This window comes from Corythoichthys intestinalis, chromosome 1 (genome assembly GCF_030265065.1).
Source record: "Corythoichthys intestinalis isolate RoL2023-P3 chromosome 1, ASM3026506v1, whole genome shotgun sequence".
NCBI lineage: Eukaryota > Metazoa > Chordata > Actinopteri > Syngnathiformes > Syngnathidae > Corythoichthys > Corythoichthys intestinalis.
Window position 1 is genome coordinate 8346695 of NC_080395.1, and position 26390 is coordinate 8373084.

General features: G+C 39.5%; 1 protein-coding gene across 2 annotated transcripts; it reads right to left on the minus strand.

Moving 5' to 3' along the window:
• Positions 1-4004: 4004 nt before the first annotated feature.
• LOC130913159 (zinc finger protein 2-like) lies at positions 4005-20465 on the minus strand. Of its 2 annotated transcripts, none has more exons than XM_057831650.1 (6): positions 20009-20465; positions 15225-15776; positions 14964-15136; positions 12162-12283; positions 11931-12077; positions 4005-5121 (listed from the first exon to the last, which is right to left on the minus strand). In XM_057831650.1, exons 2-6 carry the CDS (start codon positions 15681-15683, stop codon positions 4142-4144), a joined length of 1881 nt encoding a protein of 626 aa, XP_057687633.1. In that variant the 5' UTR covers positions 15684-15776; positions 20009-20465; the 3' UTR covers positions 4005-4141. The 2 variants fall into 2 exon arrangements, with proteins under 2 accessions (XP_057687633.1, XP_057687550.1); XM_057831567.1 differs by lacking the exon at positions 20009-20465 and adding an exon at positions 16591-16712.
• Between the last annotated feature and the right edge of the window lie 5925 nt (positions 20466-26390).

The window sequence follows — 26390 nt, forward strand, 5'->3', positions numbered from 1 at the left end:
ACTGAACTGACTGCGGAGTCTGCGAACCAGAACTAGCAGACTGAGGGACAGCTTTATCCATCAGGCTGTCAGGATGCTCAACTCTCTCCCTGCTCTGCCCTCGTTCCTCACATCCACTCCGTCTGGACTCTGACTCCCAGTCACTTTACTATAGTCATTTTATAACAGTTACTTTATAGTCACTTTATAACATTTATAAATAGTCAACATTTATAAATAGTCATCTAGTCACTTTATACAACCATTCCTTTTTGCACAACCATGCATGTCGGTCTGTATGAATGTATGTGTATGTATGTGTATGTATATATATATATATATATATATATATATATATATATATATATATATATATATATATATATATATATAATGGGTTTTCCCATTGGCAGTGTATCAAATACTTGTTCTCCCCACTGTATATACATACACCTAAAAATGCCTTTACGCTTGATAACACACGACTTAAAAGTTAGGATTTTTTCCCACGTGTTTCAATTGAATTTCTATTTGTGTCAAGCCATTTTTAAGTTCTAGTTAAGTTTTAAGTTAGTCTAAACCAGACATGTCCAAATTCTGGCCCGGGGGCCAAATGCGGCCCGTGGTCAAATTTCAACAGGCCCCCAGCCTCTGTCATAAAATCAATAATGTCTGGCCCGCACACAGACTTAATAAATTGGTCAGCAGTACTCAAACCAACATTACCCCATGTGACCCTTTACTCCCAATTTCCTAAAATGGCGACAATCAACAAAAGAAATTTGACTGCGATGGCTGACGCTTCAGGAATAGGTGGAAACTGGACTATTTCTTTACTAAAATACGCAACAACTGTGTCTGCCTCATTTGCAAAGCATTTGCAAAGAGACAGTCGCTATTTTTAAAGAGTTCAATGTGGGGCGATATTGCCAAACAAGACATGCTGACATGTACGACAAGATTACAGGGAAGATACGTGGCGAGAAATTGAAGCAACTTGAAGCTAGTTTAATTTCACAGCAGCAGTATTTCGCAAGAGCCCAAGAGTCGAAAGAGAACGCTACAAAGGCTAGTTGCGAGACTGTTGAAATTATTAATTAAAAAAATAATAATAAAGAAAGGACGTCAGCCAAGGTCGGCCCCCCACATTTTTACCACACCAAATCTGGCCCCCTTTGCAAAAAGTTTGGACACCCCTGGTCTAAACTGTAAGTCCTGATAGGATTTTGAGTTTTTGCAGTGTTCAAAATAAATGTATGATACAGGCTGTATTGGAGCACATTAGGGACTAGTGCTACTTGGTGTTTTATCCAGCAATGACTACTGAGCTAAAATTGATAGTTAGCATTATTGAGTTTTTATTTTACATCCTCATCACTCCACAACGCTATGTTGTTAAAGCCTGTATGTAAGACATGTTAGCCACGCATCGAAAGTGGTCATAATTATTAGAAACCTAGCCCTCCGCAGGGCTAACGTTACGTGAGCTAGTCACAGTAACGTTAATCTTATTTATTAGCTTTAGCGCTCTTTATTAGCGTTTAGCGCTCTACTGCTTTAAGATGGCGGCTGTTTACTAACGCTGCCCAGACGCGGCCGAGTCTGTCAATGCGCATCTAGTTCAACATACATGTGATCTCTATGAGACTCATCAGACGCTACCTGCTACCAACCATCGTGCGGGCTAGTATTTAGCAACGTCGGCGTTGTTTGTAGGGGCTGTCGGCTGCAGTAAGTTTTTTTTTTTTTTGCTTCTTCCGCTACGCACGTGACATCAGCGTGTTGTCCCGCATTAAAAGTAGTCCGAGCAAAACGTGATGATTAGAGCTGTCAAAATAAACGATTATTCGAGGTGAAAAAAATTACTCGGATCAGTTTTTAAACTCGAGTTACTGGAGTTGCTCGAGTATTAGTTTCAGCTCTAATATATATATACACACACACAGTATATGTATATAGGACAATACATTTGCACTATTGCAGTCAGCTTCTTTTCCATTCACCTGTTTATATTTTGTGTCGTTTCATATTGTCAGACTGTACAGTTGTCTATTTTTATATATATGTCATTTTTTACTTGCCACTGAGGTTAGAGTGTCACGCAATTTGAATTCTGTCCTTGTACATGTGATAGAATTGACATTAAAGCAAACTTTGAACTTTTATAGTGTAAACGGTTAAGAGAAGGTTTTTACACAGGGTCCCCCCAGATTTGATAAATCTAAATTCAAGACTTTTAAGACCTTTTTTAATGCCATTTCAACTGAAAATTAATACTTTTCTTGCACCCATTATTTAGATCATACTGAATCATATTAAATAAAGCACTGAACATCAAATTTAACCTCAATTACTGTGTTTGACAAAAGAATGCACTTATATTGAAGATACAATTAAAACACATTTAAAGTAACATTATAAAGTCTGTCAGAATTTTTTTTAAACACACACGCACACAATAAGACAAAAAGAGGAGGAGGACAGGACTCAGACCAGCCATCTTCTGTTGTAACAGGTTAGTCGCTAGTGCACCTGCCAAGACCCCAGTGAACATGGCTAACTCGAGTTAAAACGGCGAAATTCACATTCATTCGAAAGGCAAACCGAAATGTTTAAGCAGGTCCACTGCCTTCGCATGACCCATAAACTGCAACCTCAAGTTTCTGGATCTAAGTTGAGCCCCTATCACATACTCCAAAACAACGGGAATATCGCAGGACTTAACCATGCAGCAGTTGTGTGTGAAAAAAAATTCCCGTGTCGACTGACATGGGAAGCAGTGTGCGTGAAAGCAGGCGTTAAATTCCCGGGTCACAGCAGATGGCTGATGACTTGAATATCATAGCGGCGGCCGATGTAACTTCCTCCCTCTTCGCAGTAAGAGGAAAAGCGGTAAACATCGCAATTATAAACATAGCAAGCTGGAAACAGCTAAATGAAACTGAAAACATGACCAAAATTAAAATGTCAATTATTACGTCGGGCCGGGCCAGGATTCTTTCTCGCCAACTTTTTGAAATCACTATATATTAACGATGTATGAATGATAAACTTAGGAATACTTGTTATAAAATAAATAATTTGGATTAAAAAAGGCGCTGTATGGTCATTGCAGAGCCAGAGCGTGCCTATACGCCTTTTTTAATCTTCCCCTCTGCGAGTTTATATTTAACAAACTTTTCCAGCGTTATTTCGTTGTGTAAATAAATTTATAATGATCATAAAGATATGCAGTCTATTTAAACATTAAGAAAATGTGCGTTTTTCTTCTGCCAACTGAGAATTCGTTACAAAAGACAGGCTTTTATGTAGACATCGTCACAAATGTTCTCACACAAAACGCGGGTCGGGCTGAATTTTTTTGGCCCGATTTTACCTCTTTCTTAAAGTCTTGATGAGCTTAAATTGACTGCAGTTACGAAGTCGGGAATGCTCTCTCCGGAAAAAAACACGATTTGACCAACATTATGTTTAACAAACTTTTCCCTTGTTATTTCATTGCGTAAATGCATTTATAATCATAAAAATATGTAGACTATTTAAACATTAAGAAAATGTGTGTTTTTTCTGCCAACTGAAATTTGTTACAAAAGACAGTTAAGACATCGGGAACGCTCCGTCTGGAACAAAACGCATTGTGACAGCCGATGCCGACCAAAAATGACGTTATATCCTAAACACATCACCAATGGACTCATTTGAAGTATATGAATGGTGGTCTGTTCTGGTGTTCAGAATCCACAATACTTCTGCCTGCAGGGTTTTCGTTCCACGCATTCACGATGCGGAGGTGGGTGGATTCTCCGTTTTGCCGGTTGTGGTGGTTTGGCACGCACGAGTTGCATTTCGATTTGTAGTGCAGTGCATCGTAAAAATTCTATGCGTTATCTTCGTTATGGATTTTTAAAAAAAACAACTTCGTCACGGATATAATTTAGGTTGCACTGAAATGTTCTTGAAAAGACCACGGTGAAAAAATTCCAGACTTACAACAATTAATTCAATACTTTTAATACCTTCAAAAAAGGAAAACTAAATTCAATGCTTTTTTAATACTTTTAATAACCCACAGGTACCCTGTTACAGCACACAGTGAAGGTGAAAGGTTTCTCCTTGGTGTTTTCTTTCGGAAACGTTTAATTCTTGCTTCCGGGTGAACCTTTCACTTGGCGTGTATACGCGCATGTCTTGTTAACTCACGCTTCAAACGATATCTTTTATCACATAACGTGCAGACATAAGGCTTTTTTCCAGTGTGTTTACATTTGTGTCTTGTTAACTCATACTTGGTAAAAAATCTTTTATCGCAAAGTGAGCAGACGAAAGGCTTCTCTCCGGTGTGTTTTCTTGTGTGTACTTTTAAACTTCCCTTCTGGATGAATCTTTTACCACAAAGTGTGCAGACAAATGGATATTCTCCATTGTGTGCATTTGTGTGATTTGTCAACGCTCGCTTCGAAACAAATGCTTTATTGCAAAGAGAGCAGACAAAAGGCTTCTCCCCAGTGTGTGTTATTGTATGATTTTTTAAACCTGTTTTGGCGCGGAATCTTTTACCACATGATGTGCAGACAAAAGGCTTCTCCCCAGTGTGATTTTTGGTGTGTCTATTAAGATTTCCCTTCCTGTTGAATCTTTTACCACAAAATGTGCAGAGAAAAGCTTTTTCTTCAGTGTGTGTATGCGAATGTATGATTAGATTTTCCTTTTGAGCGTATGTTTTATTGCACTGTGAGCAGGAAAAAGGTTTCCCACCCGAGTATTCTTTTGTGTTTCTTTGCAGTGATGACTTGTTTAAGGATTTCGAAGCATTGAAGTCAACATCCTCCTCATCCGTGTTGAAGTCAGAAGAGTGTGATGTTAAGTCGTCGCTGTCCGACAGTGGCTTTAAGAGGTCGTCCGGTGGCGATCGTCCCTCACCTCTCGTTGGCAGGTGCTGAAACAAGCTACTGCTAGCTAGTTTTAATGCTTGGCTCGGACCGTTATCTTCTTCACTCTCCACACTAACAGTCCTTGGAAACTTGCAGATTTCATCTTCCTGTTCTTCTTCCGCCTCCTGTTTGATGTACAGCATCTCCAACTCCTCCTCTTTAACGTCAGGGGGATCGTGCTTCTCCAGGTGAAGATCTTCCACTGTGGCGTCTGTGGGACACAGGATATTAAAAAAAAATCACTTTCGCTGCATGCAGGAAACGTTTAGGGCCACACCGTTTAGTAGCATTAACTAACACCACAAGGACCATGTTCTTTTTTCTACATCGATAGTATGTGTATTTTCCATCAATCTATTAACTGCAATCAGTAACTCAAGTTTAGTTTTACGGTCCACGAATGCAAGGTAGGACTCCAGGTTCATTGAAAAAAAGACAAACGATCAAAAACAGGGTCCGAGACAGTTGGTCGGGACAAAAAAAAAGGAAAACCACAACCAGAGGCATACAAATGAAAACGACAGGTCAATAATGCAAATCGCAACGAAGGGATATACTGCACAAACTGTTAAATGGTAGCAAGTCAATATCTCAGCAACTTGCCTAGGATCAGTTTAAACACACTACTGATGAGCTGGAATTGGATGCTGGTACTACATCGGGACTCATCCCACAGTTCTGTTACAAAACTATCTGACCAGCAGCAGAATGTGACAAAATCCTGCCTGCCGTCATACTGGCTTCGGTTGCTAGCTAGCACAGCTATTCTCAGTCTAGCTCAACCACATTATAGCCCCCAGCGTCCATTGCGCGCATAAAATATTATGTAGGTCAAAACAAGTACTAAATATTAAGAGATTTTTAACTCAATGGCAATATTCTATTTGTTTTAATTAACATATTGTCTTTAAGTGCAAGGTACCCTGTAAGGAAACAGTTTTAAAACATTGATATTTCGAAAGTAGACAGAAGGGAACTAATGCAATAAATGCAATAACCTTTTTTTTGGAATGGGGAAAAAGAACATGAAAATTAACCCCAGTTACTTTGCCAAGTAACTAAGGCTACGTTCATACTACAGGTCTTAATGCACGAATCCGATTTTTTCATGTTTTTCCGACTCGAGTGAGGCATTAACTTGACGGTCTGAACGTGACAAAGTCGCATAGAACTGGACCATTTCAAATCCGATCTGGGTCACTTTCGTATGTGGTTCAAATCCGATCTGGGCCACATTTTTCCAGACTGTCGAGGCGGTCTGTACTGTCCACTCTCCCAAATCGGATTTCATGCAGCAATCACATCATCAAATAGCGAGAGAGACGCTACCGTTGCGGTGCAGCTGTGCGTCATTAGCGCCTAGCTTGCAGTGAACACGGCTTTTGGGAAAGGGCTGGGCTTGACAACAGTCATAAAAAATAAAAATGGGTTGAGGATTAGAGATGTCCCGATCCGATATTTGGATCGGATCAGACGCCGATATGGGCAAAAAAATGCGCATCGGTATCGGATCGGAACACGGGAAAAATTCCAATCTAGACTTCAGATCCATTTTTTTTTTTTTTTTTTTTTTTACAGTCCGGTCCGGGTTTTCCAGCGCACCGGTTTACATAATCCATTCCAGTTTTTGCTTCGGCTTCCCTAAAATCTGGTCCGCATTCTACGGCACACCTTCAACACACTACATTTACATTACCGTCTCCCAATTTACCGAGAGACTATCGGTAAAAATGTCAGCTGTGTGGGATCATTTCACCTTAAAGGACGACAAAGACGAAGAGGCAGGGAGCAACATATGCCACAATAAAGGCAAGCGTAGTGGTAAAGCTGTAAGAAGTTTTAATACAACCAACCTAATCAAGCATTTAGCAAAATACCACCACAAACAATATGAGGAGTATTTTAAGAAAACCGAAGACAGAAAGGTCCTACGCAACTAACACTGACAGAAACTTTTGCTATGCGTGACAAACTGGCACTCGACAGTCCCAAAGCCCAGGGAATAACAGGAATTATTGCCGAAGAATTCATTCTGGATGACGAGCCATTATCTCTCGTGAGTAAAGACGCACCATCCAACACGCGATTCAGCCGTGGAAGATTCAAGAACGATTCACAAACATCCAAATTCCGATGATTGAAATATGTCAAGTAAAGCGGGACGCAATCGTCCCGAAAATAAACATAACTTGTCTTAGACCCGGGTAATGCCAATGCTCAACTCACGGCTTTAGCTCAACTCATGCCGCTGGATAAAAAACACAAGAATACCTGACTGCTGCTGATAGCCGCTACAAACTACGTCAACGTCATTTTACTGGAGATAATAGATATCATATGTATATAGAACAAGATGCTACACGACAGACTCGACTGCATTAGCAACATTGAAGTATTGAAAACCAGATGCGTTAGTAAACGGCCGCCATCTTAAACCAGAAGACTTCCCTAGTAGGCTGTTGTGAACCTTCCAAGCGAACCTAATTAACTTTTTATCTAAAATACCCCTAAATCGGCAAAATCATGACTTGAATCTATCATCTAAACAGTTTTAGAACTTTCACATGTCGAAAGTAGACAGAAGGGAAATTATGAAATAACGGGAGCGATTTTGACAACTTTAACATTTGATTCGCAAAATTAAATGAATTGAATGTAGTTTAAAGCTGCTGATACAGAATGAGGACTAGAGTATTTTATGTACTGTTGTAAAATGTTAACTTGATACTGAAATCGTCGTTTATTTAAACCTGAGAGGCTTCTTATACAATTTTTGTAACTAATGCACGAAACATCAAAAGCATCTAATAGCTTGGGGAATTTGTGGGACTTTCCACTGAGGTTGTTGGTGTGTTTTGCTTTTGTAAGACAGTTTGCAATATTATTTGCACGTTTTACTGACTGACTATGCCATTTCTGTTTGTTATTTATAATGTTTTGTGTTTGTCACTGAATAAACAGGTCAGTTTCTTGTTACCAACCGCTGTGTGTTATTCAAACTCACCGAATTCAGCTGGCTAATTGTTATCAAGAGTACTAAAACCTTTTTAAACACGAGTCTGACAACAAAGTAAGGAGGCTAAATAACCAACACGTGCTCAGAAAAGGTCGCTATCGGCATCAGCCAGTATTGGTATCGGATCGGAAGTGCAGGGAGGTTGTCTCATTTAAAAGTAGATCTTGGAGCAAAAAACTTTGAGCACCCCTGTGTTAGATGATAAATAATCGATCCAAACAAAGAAAAATTGGAAAAAAAAAAAAAGAAAAAAAAGAAAAACTAGACCACTCCTTTATGTCTGCATCGTGACTCTTGTCATATGACCATGTTTCACCCATAAAATCCCCCAAAAATCCAGCTATGGCCATTGCATTACACATTCCTGCATTTACTAGAGGTAAATCTCAGCTGGATGCCATGGATGTTTTAGAAACTAGAAAAAATGCTAATGTCAGGATACATGTAGAAAGAGTTAAAGGAATGTTTAGAAAAAAAACCTGTTCTAAATTCAGTAATTCCAATCACTATGATTCAATCAGTTTCATATTGAAACAACATGTCTCGATAAAATTGTTGCAATTCTTTGTGCACTTTGCAATGCCTGCCCTCCCATTATTCCGTCCGACTGATTTATGGCCTTACTGTGGAAATGAAATTGATGAAAAAGATTAAATGATTTCTTACAATGCTATATGAAAAGTTTATTCGAATATTTTTTTAATTTATTGTTTGTTTGTTTGTAAATTTTGTTCTCTTCAGCAATGTCCTACAAAACTGACAAAACCAGCCCTTTTTAGGCATATTTTTAAGACCGCAGCATTCCTTGTGGAAAGCCTTAACCTCCTACGACCTGGCGTCCACATGTGTGGACATCACATTTTTGGTTGTCAAGACTACAATGTTAAATTTTGGACTACAAGGGCCTGGCGTCCACTTATGAGGACGTTAAGCTTCCACCTAGTGGTGGAAGAAGAGTGTAACAAAGCACATGTCAAATTCAAGATGGCTGACAACCCACCCAAACATTCTGATGGCTCCTCCCAATCCAAAAGTCGACCAGGTAAAAAATTCAAACAAATTTCATGGCTGATTCTTGCTCAGATATGTTTAGAAGTGTTCAATGTGTGTTGTGGAAGTTAAATTTTGCAAAAGTAAAAAAAATTGACGATTTACCATGCTGCTAAACTTGATGTACACATATGTGGACAGAGGGACTTAGTTTTGATGGTTTTGTTGAACATGTCCACAAATGTGGACGGAGGGAGTTGATTTAGAATTTGTATTTTGGGATGATTTTGTTAGAAAACATAATTTTATACAGTACAAACAAATATGTCATGTTTTATAAATAAATATATGTAGATTTGTTTTTGGTTTGAAACAAAATGTTTTTTTTCCTAGAGCGTTATTCTCTGCAACAAGTAATGAAAATGCTGGGGTTAATTGGTGGAGAAAACTCTGAGGTGGAGGATTTATCAGATATCGATGATCCTGTGGGAGATGCTGAATATCAACCTCCTCCCACCAGCAGTGAAGAAGACAGTAGTGGGTGTGAGGACCCCGTGCCACAGCCCTGTCAGCCTATCAGGGGACGCAAACGTTTGCGCGAGGAATACGAGGGATATCGGTCAGATCGTGACATTGCCACATCACGCACCCCCAGGCGTCGCTCTCAGACACCGCAGGAAGAGGCTGATGTCTCAGGCAATGTCTCTGAAGATACAACACCAGGACCCAGCCATGAAGAACAGAACAACAAAGGGCGTGGAATGCGATGGAAGGCTTCTTCGCTTACCCCACATCAACCTCCGTTTGACCACGAGGAGGAAACTGTTCATGACAGAGAAGGCTGGACCCCCCTGGACTACATACAACAGTATATTGACACAGATTTGATAAAAATCATTGCAGATTGCTCAAATGCTACATCACTGTCTAGAAGTGGAGATCCACTCAACACAACAGCTGATGAAATTTTTCATTTTTTTGGTGCCTGTATTTTGATGTCTTGTGTACCATATCCTGCAATCAAGATGTATTGGTCTAAATCCTTGAGATTCCCTGCCATCACTGAAAAGTTCACACGTGATAGATTCTTCCGACTGAGGAGGTCACTCAAAGTGCTCATTGATGAGGATGTTCCAGAAGATCTGAAAGAGTGTGACAAGTTCTGGAAGGTGAGGCCTTTTCTCAACCGCATTCTGAAAGGCTGCAAATCTCAGGCTCGGCCACAGTGCGTTTCCATTGATGAACAGATGATTCCATTCACAGGAGCTTGTCCATGTCGACAATATCTGCCGATGAAACCAAACCCAGTTGGCATCAAAAACTTTGTTTGCGCAACATCAGATGGTATAGTACTGGACTTTGAGATTTATCAAGGTGCAGATGGACTCCGTGAACAAGTTGAAGAACCAGGGAATCTGGGTTTGGGAGGCTTGGTGATCGATCGTCTGTCTCAGACTCTGAATCCTAATACAAATGTGTACTGCGATCGATTCTTCACATCAATCCAGGCAGTGGAACACATGATGAAGAAGCATCTGTATATAACTGGTACAGTTATGAGGAATCGAGTTGCTGCTGCAGCGCAGAAATTGCCAAGTGACAAGACCATGAAAAAAAATGGAAGAGGAACCTCGGCACAAGTTACCAATCTGGATGGAAACATTTATGTCACCAAGTGGTTTGACAATAAACCAGTGTTGATGATGTCTACTGTACATGCGAGAGAGCCAGAAGACACGTGCCAGCGATGGGACAAGAAACTGAAACGGCATGTGACCATCTCTCGACCATTTGTTATCCGTGAATACAACTCCAAGATGGGTGGAGTTGACCTTGTGGATAGAATGATGAGCTACTATCGAATGAGTGTCCGTACAAAAAAATGGACACTGCGGATGCTGATGCACTTTACCGATCTGGCTTTAGCCAACAGCTGGCTACTGTACCGCAAAGACCTCACTCTGAATGACACACCAAAGAAAAACATCATGCAGTTCCTTCAATTCCGCATGGAAGTGGCCATGACCTTCTTGGCTCAGAGAGACAATGACAACTCTGACTTTCCAGAGCAGGAAGATGACACAGACGTTTCAGTCCAAGGGAAATTGCGTCCAGTGCAGGAAGTGCCCCACATCTCATTCCGCAGAAAGGGTAATGCACATCTGCCAGAAGTGGTACACTCAAAGAACGCATCACGATGCAGAGCAAAAGGATGCTCAGGGAAAACTCGAGTGCAGTGTGTTACATGCAAGGTGTTCCTCTGCTTACAGGCAGATCGCAACTGTTACGCTGCCTTTCATACATAGGCATGAACATTTTCCCAAGGCAAAAAAATGTTGGAGCACTTTTGGTGTGCAAGTTTCATGTTTTATGCCATGTTCAGAAATTGAAATGAACAGTTCAACAGTAGCAATGAAAAACATTTTTGAAGTGTACTTGTTTTTCTTTTTTGTCCTCCTGCAACTGTTAGCAGCACTTCATAGGACTTGCATAAAGGGGCACAAGTTGTTGCTTTGAATTTTGTTTTTGCACTCGGAAAAACTGCTGCCATGTTCAGGCAACAAATAAAGTTTTGTACATCATTACTCAATTGTGACGTTATTGTGTTCACTCAAATTTAAAACGAATGTCCTCATATGTGGACATCATTTTTCTCAGAAACCACATCATGTAAAAAGATAATTCTTTGTTTTTACACTCATCAGGTCCCAATTAGCCTAAATATCAAAGAGAAAATAAAAATGTATGCCTTGCAAGAGTCCGGGTCTTAGGAGGTTAATCTTACAATTATCCCTGCTGCGATAAATTATTGTCTTATTATTATCACTTTTTTGGCAGTAACAGATCCTATTCTCTACATTTTCAACTGGCAAACACAATGTATTTTTTTTGAGAGAAGGACTTGTTAAGAAGTTCAGGTAGTATGCACATTTTGTAGAAGGTGGAAACCTTCTCCAGTGCTTCGGCAAAGAACTTGGTGTCCAGGGTTATGCGCTGGATAAGCATTTCTTTACCTGTCAACAAACTCCGGTCCCGGTAGCTCCGGCCAGTCACACCAGGCTGACACTCGATCTGGTACGAGTATGTATGGTCTGCTTTCCATCCGAAATGCCCATCTATGCAGACATTTTTATCTTGCACTGCACTTTCGATTGTTGAATCTATGTGGCAGAAAGAACATTTTATCTCCAGGAGTCCTTCTCCGCAGCAGTCGTCACACTTTACTAAGCCATCAGGTGAGGCACCTAAGTAAGGAAACTCCTTATGGATGTAGATTCCACTCTCTGTCACTTTCATGTCTCTTTGTTTTGGCTTAGTGATCATTTCATAGTCTTTCCTCACTTTCCATTCATGACTGCATCCATACCTACAATGATAAAATTATATTAAAAATATTAGAAATAATTAGGGCTGTCAAAATTATCGTGTTAACGGGCAGTAATTAATTTTTTAAAATTAATCACGTTAAAATATTTAACAAATTAATGCATGGCCGCGAACAGAGTAGGGCTGTCCCAAACGACTAATTTTCTCCCGATTAGTCAGCCGACTATTTTTACGATTAGTCGACTAATCTAATAATTTAAAAAAATTTATCTATTTTTTTTTACTAATTTAGCAATGAAATTTTTGTTGACGCTTATCAATTCACAAAAACATATTGGAACACTTAAATTATTTATTAAAGTACAAATAAACACGTAAATCTCAATAATAAATCACAAATAAACAATGAGTTCAAATGCTGATAGAATTAACTAGTGCAAAAGAATGGAATGTAAACAGATTCAGAACACTGACTTCGCCTTTCCAACATGATTCAAAACAATTCTTAAAAAAACACCTAGCATTAATAGTATAGCATAGTACTATATATAATAGTATTATAATAATTATAATAATTATTCATTACCAATCAGATTTTTCATAAAGGGTGTCATTTTAAAGGCTTAGTGTAGAATCTGAATTCTGAAGTATGTGGGATTAACTTCAGAAATCGCTATTTATATGATGAACATGACATGCTTTTATTTTGAAATGTTCACCGGAAGTACGTTCGCTAAACCGCTAACTTCAGCTTTACATTCCTCAAAAAACGCACTTTTTGTCATTGCATGTAGTGTCAATAATAGATTTTTTTGGTCATTTTTTTCGTTTGCAAATGCTGTTAACCAGCGATTTTTCATGTCTGAAGTGTCACCTTTTAACCGCAAGTTTGCTTTCACGAGACGACTGCCAAAGTTTTATAGCAGGCTAAAGTAAGTTGCCTTTTTCCCCCATTCACCTCAGTGTAGCAGTGCTAACGTTACAGTGTTTAATATAGATGTGTTTTCTTATTTTGTATGTCTGAACTTTAATTCTACAGCGTGTTGATAAGAGAAAGGAACTCGAGACTCAAATGCCATCAGCACGCACGCACCAATGTATGCACGCACGCATGTGCGCAGCTATAAAAGGCAGCCGTGAAAATTACCGCCCTCATTTTTATTTGCCGTGCGATAAATGGACTCATTGCATATCGTGACAGGCTTAGCAACTTCAATAAAACATGTCATTAGTTAGTTAGATTGACTTAAATACTGGGTGACGGCGCTTTGGGTGTTTATTCACGGCCGACGTGCAGCCAAGCTTGGCATTGAAGAGACAGGACACAAGAGTGTTCCCTCATTTGTTTGTTTGTTTCTTTGAAATAAGTCAATGTTTTGGACACTCTGGTGCGCTTTTTTTGGCTTTGTGCCGCTTTCCCCGCTTGCATACAGAGCGTCAAACATTCTGAACTTTCCACGCATATATTTTTTAACCCTTCACTAACCGTCGACGGGATGTTGTGCTCGTCGACGGATTTACGTCATCGATGTCGACTAGTCGGGACAGCTCTAGAACAGAGTATAATGGCGCCGCTTTAAGTATATTGAGAGCAAAGTCAAGCGAGTGGAGTGGACACAGGCATTCAGTGGAGCCGTGCTATTTATTGGTATAAGCTTTGCCATGTCGTCCACAACAATTATAACTATTGTGGCGAGAGACGTGGGGAAGAATGCCAGGCGATGAGCTTTTTCTTAACACCATGTATTGTACACAACGCAGAGGAGATATACCATTTGCAGCCACCACAGACAGTCATGGTTGCCCAACTTTCCAGTAAATAAGACGATCTTGGTCTTTTTCAAAAGGTCTAGATAATTATAACTACTGTGGCAAGCGACGTGGGGAATAATGGCAGGAGATTATCTTATTCTTAACACCGTGTATTGTACACAACGCAGAGGAGATATACCATTTGCAGCCACCACTGACAGTCATGGTTGTCAATGTCCCATCATGCATTTGGACTGTTAAGTTAAGAACAGTTAAGTCGCTACAGTATCATTCAGTGAAAGCACAAATAATATTCCTATCTCTTGAAAAAAATAATGTTCACAAAAAGAAAAGCGCTCAATGCAAAGAACTGGGATTCCAAATCAAAATAGCTATGCAAAATAATACTCACAAACTCTATTCAAACATTTTGTTTAGCTCAACAAATACACTAGATGGCAATATTTGGTCACAATTTACAAACTATCAAAATTACTAACTTGTACTCACATTTATCTTTTAAGAATTACAAGTCTTTCTATCAGTGGATCCCTTTCAAAGAAAGAATGTTAATAATGTTAATGCCATCTTGTGGATTTATTGTTATAATAAACAAATACAGTACTTATGTACAGTAAGTTGATTGTATACATCCGTCTTGTCTTTCCATTCCAACAATTTACAGAAAAATATGGCATATTTTAAAGGTTTGAATTGCGATTAATTACGATTAATTATTTTTTAAGCTGTGATTTAACTCGATTAAACATTTTAATCGTTTGACAGCCCTAGAACTAATACATTCATGTTTGTCACTGCTACATTTCAATGAAAATTGAAAATATGTATCAATGGATATAATTATTATAGTGATAATATAATGATCCTCCCCTGCAAAAATTTGAATGAATGCAAACCTGTGAAAAATGCATTTATTTCTGAAGGGACTTTATGATTTTTGATCATACCTTGTAGCCTCTGTTGTGAATTTGAATGCATCAGGGTAGCATATCCTCTGAATCAGTGAGTTGGAGGGATTTTCTATCTCTGTCCGAGATGCAGCTTTAAAGTTACTAGCTGTAATACGGCCGGCCCGATTCAAAAACCGGGATTTTGTAGTTGACTGTTCTCCGGCACTGATCTGAAATGAAGACAACATATTATTCTCACTGGACTGGTCACAGCTTAAAATATTACAACTCGACAATGACAGTGAAATTTAGCCTTACCTGAGAATCATCTGTACTAGCTTCCGCTGTAAGTTCATCCAATGACTTAGACGCATGTATCTCCATGAAGACAGAAGACACTGGTTTCGGCAAGTCCAACTTAACAGTCTTGGGGACAAACTCCTTACAGTAATCGGGTAAGACTGACAGTACCACTGGCTTGACACCAGAAAAGTGCAATTTTCGGTAAAAGTCAGTATAATCCTGAGGGGGTTGCAGTTCCTGTTCACCTGGGGTTACTGACGTAACAGACTCCCCAGCACATTTCCGCTTTTTTGCTGCTGGGCTTGTTAAGTCCATGTCTGATGATCTGGAATACTCAACATTTTGGGTTTGTGAAGGGGCTTGCCAGCTACAAGAAACTGAAGTGCTGGTAGTGTCATTTTTCATCTTTACAGCAGTTTCTACAGCAAACATTACAGAAGTGACATGTGAACATGTTTCACCCAAACCAGCCATGCAGGTGCAATGTCCACACAAGATTGTTCCTGAGGGCTGAGCAGCAAACCAGGGCGATTGAGGCGTCTCACTCAGATGTTGTGAATGAACTACCTGAAAATATATAATTATAAGGGCATAATAAGACAGTTGGCATACAATTAATTTACAACATCACTTTTGAGGTCAAAAGCCAAAAAATAAATTAAACTAAGGACAATCTGGAGTAGTGCTATCGATAAACCATATAAACATAAAAAGCACTTGCTGCATTGACAAATGACATGAAATACAGTGGGGAAAATAAGCATTTGGTCAATACCAAAAGTTCATCTCAATAGTTTGTTATGTGCCCTTTGTTGGCAATAACGGAGGGCAAACGTTTTCTGTAACTCTTTACAAGCTTTTCACACACTGTTGCTGTTATTTTTGCCCATTCCTCCATGCAGATCTCCTCTACAGCAGCGATTAGGGATGGGAATCGAAATCAGATTCCAATTCCTAATGTTTCGAGGCCTCGACATCACAATGAAAAAGCCTTAACGATCCCTTTAGCGAGTCCTGAAGACGCATATTGCGTCCTGACTGTCTTGTTTTCCAGACGCATCAAACTAGCATGGCGCCAAGAATCACCGAGACAGCTGTACAGTTAGCTAAACTCCGAAATGGCGATACAGAAGACGTTGGCATAATTTGCTGACTTTATTCAACCATCGCTTGAAGTGTGAAACTAAAAATAGAAATGAAACAAATCAATTTCGTCCCCAATAACAAGCAGGTTTGCATCAACGTAAATGAGCGATGATTAGCTGCTAATTCAGCATGCGTTCGCTAGCATTAGCACATCGTTCAAACCACTACACAACTGGATTTAAGTGTCCGATCGCGAGTGGAAACACACACCACCACCACAAAAGATGATACATACATGCGTTGCCTCTGTAGATATTTTACAAACTAAGAAAGAACGTAGGGTCGTAGCAGTGCTTCCCTCTCTCACTCGCTTGGATGAGGTGTAGGTTCACTATCCCGATCCCCTCACTATCCATTCGCGGGGCCTGCGCTTGACAGTGACGTCACGCTATTCTCGCTATATGATTGGCCGATGAGTCGAAATGCTCTCCCGTGAAATGCCTGTTTAAAAACGAAACATCGGTCATCATCACAACAACGCTTGTTGCACGAACTATTGTGTTCTTTCTTTGTATAACCATGGACGACTTTTATGAGGAAATTTTCCACTACTTAAAGACAGGAGAATACAGCAGCGGGACTCGCTCATCGAAATGTCCCAAGGCCCGAAAGGCCCACATTCGTGGGGCAGCCAAAAAGTACTCGATCAAAAGTAAGTTTAACCAACAGTAAGAATTTGAAGTCATTTTTTTTCCAAGACACGAGGCACCTGTGTTTTTGAGATGCATGTGTTAACACGGGCACTTTAAGTTAATGTTGTGTTTTCATGTTACATAGATGAGCGGTTGTTTTACAACCATCATTTCGACTCATCGGCCAATCATATAGCGAGAATAGCGTGACGTCACTGTCAAGCGCAGGCCCCGCGAATGGATAGTGAGGGGATCGGGATAGTGAACCTACAGCGGCATTTCTTCTTCGCGAATAAGCGCGCTCTTATTCTATGGGGTCACAGGAGTGCCAAAATTAAAAATAAATACATGAATAAATATATGAATGCATAAATAAATATAAAGAGAAATATTTAAATATATAAATAAATGAATGAATAGGTAAGTAAATGAACGAATAAATAAATATAAAGACAACTAAATATATAAATAAATAAAAATATAACGGTATACTTTGTCATTGACATTTACTTGTGGTCATTAACAACCACAAACGGAAAAAATAATGACAATATTTTTCATCGACTTTTACTGTCTGTCATTGAACACCACAAACGGAAAAAACAATGACAATTTTATTTTTTGCCTTTGCCTTTTCTGTTTGGCTTTTACATTGTCATTTGTCGATCGCCTTTCCTCTTGGGGAATGTAAATGGCAAATGCGCAGAGAAACGGTCTGCCAATCAAATGACGTTGGGCGGGGCTTTCCAACCAGGAATAGTAGTCGATAACTGATTATTCCTAGTTTATCTGAAGGAAAGTGACGTCGGTTATCAAGTTGCACGTGCGGTTTTTATGGATAGGATAGACTGGATAGATATGGATATGGATAGACTTTTTACGTGACAGATATAAATTTTTCTAGACTATAAAAAAATATTGTAGCGTTTGCTAAGCGGAAGTTTGGCCGCGAAAACAACACACGAGCCTTTTTCCTCTTTTTCCTTTATTAACTTCCCGCCACCTCACCAATGCAAAAACAATAACTATTATTTACACTGACGCAATCTAGTCCATCAATCCGAGCGTCGCGCTGGTGCACCAGCGCACCAATGACAGCCCCGCGTTGGTGCATAAATTAACCCCTTGATGACAGCCCCGACAACGCTACAATATATTATTCGACACACGTGCCAGACCATTCAAAGAATAATTATTTTCTATGTCCGAATCTTTGCGTTTATAATCATGACGACATTGGAGGAAGTGGCGTATTTTTTTTTTTTTTTTTAACAATATGCACACAAAACAAAGCACTCAAGTATCTACATCAAATACAATATTATAGATTGAGCATAACCGAACAACCAATGGCAACGACAACAACCACCACAACAAAAAATAAAAAATAAAATAAAAAAATTTAAAAATCAACTTTTTTCTCTTGAGAGGACTTCCTAAACCAACTTGAAATGTTTGAATAAAGAAAACAAATGATGGGCCTTCCCATCGATCACATTCAAAACTTTGCAATATATAGAGAACTCATTTCTCCAGTGAGCCATACAAGGTTTGGTTTTAAAAAACCTACTTATGAACAAAAAATTTCCCCATAAGCAGAATTACATTTAAAAGGAAGTGGCGTAGTGCAGTCACACAAAGCAGCCGCGGTCGCGCTAGGGTAGCCGTACAGCGCATGTGCCTTAAAGCTGTAGTTGGAACTAATTTCTTCACATGCCAAATAGGGTCACAAGTAAAGTAATTAAACATTGTCCAACAAATAAAGCATGAAAAAATAATTTATATGTTGTATATTTGACAAAATAGTCGCGTTTCCGAAGTTCGAGCCTGAAAGGGGACGAACCCGGAAGTAATACGTCACACCGGGAACGCGATGGCACCTCCATACATACGGCCGCCATACAAAGCCCTTCAAACAATGATCCAAACAGCGATAGATCAAGCGCAAGGGAGGAGATCCAAGTTTTTGAAGAGTTGGAGGAAGAAGAGGAGATTGGAATTTTATATTATTAGCCAGACGCCAGTCAGGATGCCAACAATGTGCCTAGACTTCCTGACATGGAATGGATACAAGACCCATCGAGATTACAACATTGGTAAGATATAGGCTGTTATTATTTTCATGATTTGAAGATGCAGGCATTTGCACATAATTTTATGGTTTTGTCTATCTGATGACATAGTTTAAAAAAAAAAAAAAAAAATCAGACTTCATGTTCATTTTGGCAGATCCGGCAGCTCTCGTGCATATTAAATAATAAAACAAAAACGTTGGGGGGGGGGGGGGGGGATGAGTCGTTGTTATATCTTGACCGAGTGACCCACACGACACCTTTATTGGCTTTTAAAACTTTACTCAACGTCTTGCCAAGTGACTCTGTACAATAACGTTTTTCTCTTAGTGAAGGGGTAAGGCACAAACAATAACACATCTAAATGACATGCGTACACTCTACTGGTCAATTCCCGTATTACAACTAAATAATATCCACTATATCACAGTCGCCGATGACTTTCTCCACTTTTTTGAGGCATCAATAAGAAAAAAAAGTGGCGTCTAATGGCGTGAGGAAATGTAGTTTTTTCACACAAGCGAACAGATTACAAAGCACCAATTCAGTGTTGTCCCGAGACTACATTTCCCATGATTCACTGCGTGGCCTGCGCGCTCGCTGATTCGCTGCCAGACATTAAAAGCAACACTTGTCACCTGTCAGCGGCTCTCGCAAAGCGGCGAAACACAAACTAGAAGGCTATCTGCAACATGACCGTGAATTATCGCGACGCCGACCCGCTTATGTGCACATCCACACCCCTTTCCCGATTGATAGTGGATTAACCCTTTCGGACAAGATCGTAGATGACGCACAATTTAAACACGCTTAACCTAGCGAACGCAACAACAACTATGATCGGGGATAGCCTCGGCTAACGTCGCTAGCTTATACTGTTCATTCCACAGCAGTTGGCAGCCTCTGCTTTGACAAAGTCATCAGTCATCTATCCAAAAATCACACTTACTTTTTGGCAAATCCTTGATCATAAGCAGACCGGTTTAGGAAGCAGGCATCTTCGAAGTGTTTGCAGCAGAGAACACTACTCGATGATGGCATGAAATTCATTCGCTTCGTGCGAACGAAAGATGTCCATTTACGTGCCCTGCTATCCTTTGGCCACTCATACAACTTTTCGTTTGAGTGAGAACAAAACATCGCCACACACCGCCGTGGCATCTTACCGAGAAACAATGCAACAAACAATACTGTTCTATGGCGGACTTCCCTCGCACTTCCCGGTGTGACGTAATTTCCGAAGATTTCCGAAGATTGCCGAAGAAAAGCATTTTCGTTGTCAAGGGCGTTGCTATGGGTTAAACAAAGAATCTGGAAGGGTTGCGTAAAAAAAAATAATGAAAATATGCTTATAATTGTTTAGCCATTGATATTATTCAAAAACATGGTTGGCCAACCTTACTTCAAAGTTCCCCTTTAAGTTAAACCAGGAATAATCAGTTATCGACTACTATTCCTGGTTGGAAAGCCCCTCCCAACGTCATTTGATTGACAGACCGTTTCTTGCGCATTTGCCATTTACATTCCCAAAGAGGAAAGGCGATCGACAAATGACAATGACAATGTGAAAGCCAAACAGAAAAGGCAATGGCAAAAAATACAATTGTCATTGTTTTTTTTCCGTTTGTGATGTTCAATGACAGAAAGTAAAAGTCAATGAAAAATATTGTCATTGTTTTTTCCGTTTGTGGTTGTTAATGACCAAAAGTAAATGTCAATGACAAAGTATACCGTTATATTTTTCTTTATTTATATATTTATTTCTCTTTATATTTATTTATTCGTTCATTTATTTATTTATATATTTATTTCTCTTTATATTTATTTATTCATTCATTTATTCATTCATTTATTTATTTTTAATTTTGGCACTCCTGTGACTGAGCGCGTTCTTCTTCGTCTTCGCGTGAGGAAGCGCAAGGGCGCCCCCACTTGAGTGTGAAAGCACCATAAAAACTAAAAGGCATGCATTTCAATATACTGGTAAATAATACACTTTAACAGGGGTCCCTAAACTACGGTCCACCCCGACATTTGGTCCGGCCCCCAGAACCATACCAGAGAGCATTTTGATTTTTTTTTTCCCCTCAATAGTGTTATTTATTTTCTGGCCTTTTTCTGTGAAGAACTCAGAGAGGGTTATTTGGTTATTATCTATTTGCTTAATAGTGTTATCATTATTAATTATTATCATTATTTTTATTTACTTTTGTTCCGTGAAATATCCAGAAAGGGTTATTTGTTTGTGGCTTTCTGAAAAACAAAACATTCTTTTTACATTTAGGCACTCCTGCAATCGTCACACTTTTTCTGTTACAAACTGACCCCGGCCCCTCATCAGAGAAGGAAAAGGTTATGTGGCCCTCACTGGAAAAAGTTTGGGGACCCCTGCAAGTTTAACACATATTGCCAACGGCAGACCAACGACCTATATGCCAATATATACCAATATTTTTATTTCTATTAGAAAAATGTTTCAGTAAAATGTTACACATTCTTGTGCATTTGCCACTTATTGCCAAAGTTAATATTGAGGCTTTGGGCCTCTTTTGACCTTGTTGTGAGTTTTTAAGGTTGTGACTTCTGATTAAACAAACTCAATGCCAATCAAAACTAGGGTTGTTCCGATCATGTTTTTTTGCTCCCGATCGTTTTAGTTTGAGTATCTGCCGATCCCAATATTTCCCGATCCGATTGCTTTTTTTTTGCTCCCGATTCAATTCCAATCATTTCCGATCATTTTTCCCGATCATATACATTTTGGCAATGCATTAAGAAAAAAATGAATAAAACTCGAACGAATATACACATTCAACATACAGTACATAAGTACTGTATTTGTTTATTATGACAATAAATCCTCAAGATGGCATTTACATTATTAACATTCTTTCTGTGAGAGGGATCCACGGATAGAAAGACTTGTATTCTTAAAGGACTATGTATATTGTGACTAAATATTGTCATCTAGTGTATTTGTTGAGCTTTCAGTAAATAATACTGTAGCCATGCCCAAATGCATGATGGGAAGTGGAACCATGACTGTGCGTACCAATTGATATATCTTCTCTGCGTTGGGAAATAACATAGGGTGTTAAGAAAAAGATCAATTACTACTTTGCTTCCCCACATTGCTTCACACGATATTTCTAATCGTAGGGAGAGCGATTGTAAGGCTTTAGCCCAGGGGTGGGCATTACGTCGATCGCGATCGACCCGTCGATCGCAACGCTAGTGTGGGTAGCTCGCACCATCAAAAAAAAAAAAAAAAAAAAAAAAAAATTTTTTTTTTTATTTAAATGTACATAGTTAATCATGTTATGTGAGCAAACATAATTTACCGTCCATTTTTTATTTTTATTTTTTAAATGTACACAAAGCATAATTACTGTAACTGTACATTTAAATTTTTTTCTTTTAGTTCACCGTCCTCTCATAAGGTAGATCGCGGGAGGTTGTCTCATTTAAAAGTAGATCTTGGAGCAAAAAACTTTGAGCACCCCTGCTTTAGCCAATTAAAAAAAAGGCTCCAAAGGCCTCCAAAATTCACTCTACTCATTATAAGCTGCCTTTTAGCTCTCTATATGGGTAAAACGGCGCCATTACAGATTGAGCGCGACAATGCATGAGTGGGTCGTGCAGCGCATGCATTAATTGTGTTAAATATTTTAACGTGATAAATTAAAAAAAAAAAATAATAATAATTACCGCCATTATCGAGATAAATTTGATAACCCTACCTTAAGCCAAAACTAAAGACTCTGGATGAGTAACATTATGTCTGAAACGTCAAATACAATTAGAAAACGATTTAATTAAAAAATATACATATATTAAAAAAAGGCATGTCCGATATTTTTTTGCCGATTCCGATACTTTGAAAATGACGTGATCGGCATCTCTAATCAAAACGTTTGTTCTTCTTTTCCCCCAAATTAGAATCGATAAGAGAATCGATAAAGAATCAAATCGTTAAGCAATATCGATAATGGAATCGGAATCGTAAAAATCCTATCAATTCCCATCCCTAGCAGTGATGTTTTGGGGCTGTCGTTGGGCAACACTGACTTTCAGCTCCTTCCACAGATTTTCTATTGGGGTTGCGATCTGGAGACTGGCTAGGCCACTCCAGGACCTTGACATGCTTCTTACGAAGCAACTCCTTTGTTGCCGTGGCTGTGTGTTTGGGATTATTGTCATGCTGAAAGATCCTGCCACGTCTCATCTTCAATGCCGTTGCTGATGGAAGGAGATTTTCACTCAAAATCTCTCGATACATGGCCCCATTTTTATTCTTTCCTTTACACGGATCACTCGTCCTGGTCCCTTTGCAGAAAAACATCCCCAAAGCATGAGGTTTCCACCCCATGCTTCACAGTGGGTATGGTGTTCTTCGGATGCAATTCAGTATTCTTTCACCTCCAAACACGAGAACCTGTGTTTCGACCAAAAAGTTCTATTTTGGTTTCATCTGATCCTAACACATTCTCCCAGTCCTCTTCTGGATCATCCAAATGCTCTCTAGCGAACCGCAGACGGGCCTGGACGTGTACTGGCTTCAGTAGGGGGACACGTCTGGCGGTGCAGGATTTGAGTCCCTGGCGGCGCATTGTGTTACTGCTAGTAGCCTTTGTTACTGTGGTCCCAGTTCTCTTTAGGTCATTCACTAGGTCCCCCCGTGAGGTTCTGGGATTTTTGCTCACCGTCCTTGTTATCATTTTGACGCCACGGGGTGAGATCTTGCATGGATCCCCAGATCGAGGGAGATTATCAGTGGTCTTGTATGTCTTCCATTTTCCCCCATTTCTAATAACTGCTCCCGCAGTTGATTTCTTTACACCAAGCGAAGAGTTACAGAAAATGTTTGGCCTCCGTTATTGCCAACAAAGGGTACATTATACAGTATTGAGATGAACTTTTGGTATTGACCAAATACGTATTTTCCACCATTATTTGCAAATAAATTCTTTAAAAATCAAACAATGTGAGGTTTACCCATGTTGACAATTACAGGGCTCTCTAATCTTTTTAAATAGGAGAACTTGCAAAATTGGTGGTTGACTAAATACTTATTTGCCCCACTGTAAATTAGACTTGACAGCGGATGTTAGCGAGAATGAAATATTTTGAATTGGAAATTTGGTAACTCACCTTCCCGAGCACAAGATAGATTCCTGCCGAATTCTTGTGGACGAGGACCTGTTTTACCCAACCAGCAACGAAGTGTTTATATGCCTCCAAGCTCTTCAAGTTTTTCAAACTTTCGTGAGAATAGGCTGACTTCGTGTGGACAAGATAATTGTAGATATCAGGGTAGGAGATGTCAGGCAGAGACGGCGAAGACAGCGGGTCGAAAAACATCGATTTGGGCATCAAATATGGATCTGGCGACTGGATCGACTGAAGCTTTTCCACATAACGGCTTTTATGTAACACATCCAATGAGTTTCCAGCGTCTGAAAGCACCGGGGTTTCCATAAATTGCACGATAAATTGCACGACAACTGACAATACGGACACACAATGACGGACAATATGGCGGCACAATACAGCGATCACGTGATTGTGTGACGTTGGTGAATGGGGTCTACAGTGATCCCTCACTGCTTCGCGCTTCAAGCATCGCGCCCTCAGTCCATCGCGGATTTTTTTTTTTCAATTGAAAAAAATGCAGGATTTTATAGAGGTGTCCTATCCGATTACGTACAGCATCTCCCTCCTGAAGTTTGTTTAAGTTAATGATGAGTGACAAATGAGCCGCATTAAACTTGCCAAAGAAGCTTGAGAGTACTTCAAAGGCGCTGAGTCGTTTAACTTGTTAAACATTGGCTGTAGTGTGCTATGGCAACTCATTGTGATGTGTTGTTCGATGCAGCATAAGTTGATTTGAGAGGACTCACTTAATGAAGCCTTTAATAAAGAATTATACCAGCCATTGTTAAAGCGATCCTCGATTTTTAAGACAATTCTTAAAAGATGAATGTTAGTATGAGTTATAATAATTTCATATTAAAACCCCTCTTAATGTTTTCGTTTTAATAAAATTTGCAAAATTATTTTAAGCCATAGGTCGCCATTCTTTTTGACGTCGCAGTGCGGTGACGTCACCGGGCTCGTTGCCGAACTTCCAGCGTGTCACTCGTTAACTACCCCAACATGTCGTCGGTTCTGCCCTTCCAATTTGAACCAGATTGGAAAAGTGAAGAGCAGGATAGCATTGTCGGTCGTTCACAAGACTGGCAGCTGAAGCAAAATGCAGAGCGGGAAATACCTGATAAGACAAGAGTTGGGCATAACTGGTGATGTACTCGCGGCAAGTGCGTCTCAATAATAACGAAGCGAGAGAGCGTATGCTGTTGAGAACTCCGGTTTTTGTTAGCAGATCTTCAATGTGAACTATTGCATAATCAAATTTATTCCAGTATAATTATGTACATTGTTAGCGTCCAGAGCTGTCGTGTGCTTTACATACAGTACAGGCCAAAAGTTTGAACGCACCTTGTCATTCGTGCATTTTTATATGCATGACTATTGACATTATAAACTCTCACTGAAGGTAATAACACTATGAATGCACACGTGTGATAGTCAGGATCGGAGTCGTGTCGTGGCTAGAGGAGTTCCAAAAAAATCGATTACATGCATCGCGATTCGATTACGGTTCATAAAGGTTCAAAAACGATGATTTTTCACTCATAACTTTATGACAGCTGCTTGTTGCCGAACGAAATTCAAGTAATGTCTGCCGCCCAGACACCGTTAACGGACGCACGCACAACGTAATGATGGATGCTCCCAGTTACTGGGAGAGAGATTTACTCCTTTTTAAAAGACCGGAAAATAAATTTTTGTATGAGACACGCGGCGGTCGCGCTTTTGTGCGCAAGTTATTTATTTTAGCGCAAGAGGGGAAGGGGAGATAGTTCGTTGCTCCTTGTCTTTCCTACTGTCCAGCAGTAGTTTTAAGGCATTTCAATTGAAAAATGTCCTGAGTGTGTTGCTAAGACCTGTGTGCGACTATAAGAGTACACGAACCCTCTTGTACGGTTTAGCCTTTATTGTTGTTGTTTTTGAGATTTTAATCGTTAGCGCCGAGCGCTAAGCTAATTAGCTAATTTGCTAACGTGTATTTCATATGCAGAACGTGTAAAACCATGATTAAGTGCAGCGGTAACACTACAAACATGCGAAATCGTACAGAAACCTGTGAAAACAAAGTATATTGGTTTAAAGAAGTCTTATTTCTGAAGACACTTTGTGTCCAGAAAATGTGGAATTCATTCCACCAGTGTAAATTTTATTGTATTGTTGAAAGAAATAAGTGCTCCCTT